The sequence below is a fragment of the Diabrotica virgifera genome, chromosome 5 (genome assembly GCF_917563875.1).
Source record: "Diabrotica virgifera virgifera chromosome 5, PGI_DIABVI_V3a".
NCBI lineage: Eukaryota > Metazoa > Arthropoda > Insecta > Coleoptera > Chrysomelidae > Diabrotica > Diabrotica virgifera.
Window position 1 is genome coordinate 66644678 of NC_065447.1, and position 4547 is coordinate 66649224.

At 38.3% G+C, this 4547-nt stretch overlaps 1 protein-coding gene across 1 annotated transcript; it reads right to left on the reverse strand.

Annotated features, from left to right (window-relative positions):
• Window positions 1-1078: 1078 nt before the first annotated feature.
• Window positions 1079-2084, reverse strand: LOC126885377 (uncharacterized). The gene is made up of 2 exons (XM_050651937.1): window positions 1203-2084; window positions 1079-1090 (listed from the first exon to the last, which is right to left on the reverse strand). The coding sequence occupies exons 1-2, from the start codon at window positions 2082-2084 to the stop codon at window positions 1079-1081; spliced, it is 894 nt and encodes a 297-aa protein (XP_050507894.1).
• Between the last annotated feature and the right edge of the window lie 2463 nt (window positions 2085-4547).

Genomic DNA, 4547 nt, shown 5'->3' on the forward strand with positions numbered 1-4547 from the left:
TCTCTAATTGCTCTGACCCGTTCAGGATCTATTTTAACCCCAGAAGTAGTGATGATATGCCCCAAGTACTTGACTGACTTAGCAGCAATGACACATTTGTTTTTATTAAGGGTTATACCTTCACTGTGTAATTTTATTAGAACTTGGTTTAAAATTTCGTCATGTTCTTTGACTGAACTAGCATGGATTAAAATATCATCCATATAAAAGACTACCCCTTTCATACCTGAAAGAATCTTAGAAAACCTAAGTGCAAAATATTCTGGAGAACATGAAATTCCAAAGGGAAGACGTGTAAAAAAGTATCGACCAAATGGTGTGATGAATGTAGTTAGCAATTGGCTTTCTGGTTTCAGTTTAATTTGGAAGTAACCACTAGTTGTGTCGAGCTTAGAAAATATTATTGAATTTTTCAGTTGAGCCAAAGTATGCTCTATTTTTGGAAGTGGGAAATAAGCTCTTAATACACTTTGGTTAAGTTTTGTGTAATCTCCGCACAACCTAACAGAGTCACCCTTTGGTACACAAACAATAGGACTTACCCACCTGGTATGTTCTTCAATTGGTTTTATTATACCCAACTGAAGTAGACGGTCTAACTCAACTTTTAACTTGGGCATGAGTGGTAATGGAACTACTCGTGGTACTGACTGAGCAAATGGCTGAACATTAGATTTTAGCTCAAGTTTCATTTCTGTTTTAAATTCCCCAATATCATCAAATATTCCTTGAAATGACTCAGCTATCGTTTCTAATGAGTACTTGCTAGCACTGTAGGTCTCTGATTCTGCCCCAAATGCATTTATATTTTTAGATACTAAGTTATTAATATAACGTGAACTATTTTTATTAATATTAAGCATTTTTAATTTTATAATTCCAGGCCGACCAAGGATAGGCACCTTTAGAATTTTTACAACATATAAAGATTCTGAACACATATTGTCATTATAAGTCAAATTAACATCAATTTTACCCTCAATTTCTAGATTTTTATTATCAGGGCCCCCTATGGACTCCTGGCAAACATACATTTTATTTTTGTAGAAATCAGACAACATATTTCTAGAGACACAACTTACATCAGCACCTGTATCAACAAGAAAAGGCATAACATATTTATTGTCAACTAAAACTTTTGCAAACCACTGATCTTTATCATTAGTGTAAATGTGTCCTAGATGAAAATCAAAGTTATTTACCTGTAAGTTTTCCATTTCATTTTCTATTCCTACCTCACTTTCAGCACAGTTTTGACCTTCAACTACTCTTACATTCCTGCCTGATCTACATCTAGCTTGCCAATGTCCTTTCTTTCCACATAATCGACAACGACTATCTTTTGCTGGACATCTTTCTCGGCTGTTGCAGCTTGGTACACTACAGTATGTACATTTGTAGTTTTTGTTGGATTTCCCCCATGTGTTCTGTTGTCCATATTTATTTGGTTCTGCTTGTGATTGTGACCAGTAGTTACCTCTGTGTGCATTGACCGTAGCTACTTCTTGTACTCGTTCTTGCCTAAGAATCCTGTTTTGAGAATTCTGCAGCTCGGCTTGACGTACTGTTAATACAGCTTCCCCTAATGTTAGGTTCTTTTGGAGTTGTAACCTCTCACTTACTTTTACATCTAAAACTCCTACTACTATGCGGTCTCTTATTAACTCATCTTTTAGAGCCCCATAACTACAATGCTCTGCCAGGCTATGAAGTGCAGTGATATATGCATCCACCGACTCCCCTGGCTGTTGACTACGTGTGTTGAACTTGAATCGTTCAAATATTACGTTCTTTTGGGGTATAAAATGAGCGTCAAACTTCTCGATAATAATACTATATACTTGCTGTGCGGGTGTTAGATTAAATTGAGTTATAATTTCCTCTGCTTCTGCCCCCATTAGATACACTAGCATATCAATTTTTTCAGCTTCTGGTTTGTTTATAAAACCACTAACCGACATATATCTTTCTAACCTCTTTTTCCACTGATTCCATGATCCTGGAAGGGAGAAATTAAACTCAGAAGGAGCTGATACTGTTGCCATGTTGGCAAGCACATGGCTTCCTGCTTGATTCTCTGCCATCCCTGGAATTATTTAACTCTATTTCTGCTCTTCGAAGAAGGTTCTACTTGCCAAATATTCCTCGGAGTATTTGCAAGTTCGCTGCCACCATGTAGAATTATTGAGACAATCTTTATTTAGCACTTTATTACAATTATATTTCCAAGCGACAATCCCGATTATTAACCTAACTTCTACTACCATCTTGACATCCTGTCGTTCTCCCCAAAGAGGTTCTGTCTCAAGTACCGACTACGTTTCTGAAGGAAACGTATAAGTGGTTGCATACTGAGCTGACTCTACAACTTCGAGATGGAAATAGAAGCACTAGTATTACCGAAGATAACAAGGAATTTACCGGAACAGGATATAATTCTACCGGACTATAACGAGAAAAATGCAATACCGGCAGATCCAAGATATTACAAGGTAGGGAAAATAGACTTACTACTAGGAGTAAAAGAATACAGTTACATATTGACAGAAGGCATGCACAGAATAAGTAATGGACTCCTGAGTCAAAACACCAAACTAGGATGGTTAGTTTCGGGGATAGCACGAGAGAAGGAGACTACAAAAGCAGAAGTATGCTGTATGATATCCAGACAAGAGGTGGACATACAAATAAAGAAATTCTGGGAATTAGAAGAAGTAAATCAGGAAACAAGTTTGTCAGTAGAAGAACAAGAATGTGAAGAAATGTATCGACAGACAGTAAAAAGAGATGAAGACGGGAGATACGAAGTGAGAATTCCGTTTAAGGAAGACGTAACAAAGCTAGGAGAATCTAAGCAGCAGGCATTCGCCAGATTGATGCAATTAGAAAGAAAGTTTGCAAAAGACAAACAGTTAGAAGCGAATTACAGACAATTCATGGAAGATTACGAAAACCAAGGTCATATGGTAATAGCAGAAAACCAGGGAGATGGGTACTACCTACCTCATCATCCAGTGAGAAAAGAGGACAGTACTACAACGAAAATAAGAGCCGTGTTTGATGCATCAAGTAAAAGCTCATCGGCAGTAAGCCTGAATGATATTATGCTCACAGGGCCGAAATTACAACAAGATTTGACAAATATACTATTACGATGGAGATCCAATAAGATAGCATACTCAGCGGATTTGGAAAAAATGTTTAGACAAATCGGAATGGCAGAAGAAGACCAAAAATATCAAAAAAATTTGTGGAGAAAGGACACAAAGGACCCAATACAAGAATATAACTTAACGACGGTGACATACGGCACGGCCGCAGCACCATTTTTAGCGTTGAGAACAATACAGCAATTACAAGAAGACGAAGGAGCGAGGTTCCCGTTGGCATCGAAAATTGTAAAAGAAAACATGTATGTAGACGATATACTAGGAGGAGCGGAGACAGTGCAGGAAGCAGAAATAGCCCAAAAGGAATTAATACAACTGTTCAGAAAAGGAGGTTTCATTCTCAGAAAATGGTTGAGCAACGAAGAAAAAATAATGGAGAACGTACCGGAGGAAATGAGGAACGTAGACTCCAAGGCATTCAAACAAGAAGAAGTACGGAAAACGTTAGGAATACACTGGTCCCCTAAAGAAGATATAATCACATTCAAAATAGGGATAACGACAGCAAAGAAAATAACGAAAAGACACGTACTGTCAGAAGTAGCAAAACTATACGACCCACTAGGGTGGATAGCACCTGTAGTAATTCAGGCGAAAATGTTCATACAGGAACTATGGGAGCAAAAAACCAGTTGGGATAAACAATTAACTAGCAACCAACAAAGCAGGTGGAATACATACCAGGCGCAATTAGTAAATCTGGAGAAAATAACATTGCCCAGGTGGAACAACTTAAGCAAGACAAACAGGGTAGAACTACATGGATTTGCAGATGCATCTATGAAAGGATATGGAGCGGTAATCTACTCAAGGGTGTTAGGCCCAGAAATCAAAACGAATTTAATGATAGCAAAATCGAAAGTCGCACCATTGAAAGGAAAAACGACATTACCGAGGCTCGAGTTGTGTGCCGCGGTGCTATTAGCAAATTTAATGAAGAAAACCCTACAAGCATTGAATAGGGAAAACATTGAGGTATATGCATGGTCAGACTCAATGATAACCCTGGCTTGGATAAGGGGATCATCAAAAAGGTGGAAAATGTTCGTCGCCAACAGAGTAGAGGAAATAAGAGGCGTTATAGGACCGAAAAATTGGCATAAGGTAGATACGAAGGAAAACCCAGCGGACATCCTCTCACGTGGAAGTACAGCATCAGAATTATTAGAAGCAGAGCTATGGTGGAAGGGACCAACTTGGCTGACTAGTAACAAAACTTTAACGCAGGAATCAGAAGAAATACCAGAGACAAATGAGGAGGAAGTCAAAACGAAAATAACGGTGCACACGACAACGATAAAGGAGGACATATGCGAGAGATTCTCAAATTTAGAAAGAATGAGAAGAGTACTTGCATACTGTAGGAGATTTGCAGAC

What these genes read in the sequence shown, in the direction of transcription:
- LOC126885377 (XM_050651937.1), bottom strand. Translation starts at nt 2,084, where the DNA reads ATGGCAGAGAATCAAGCAGGAAGCCATGTGCTTGCCAACATGGCAACA.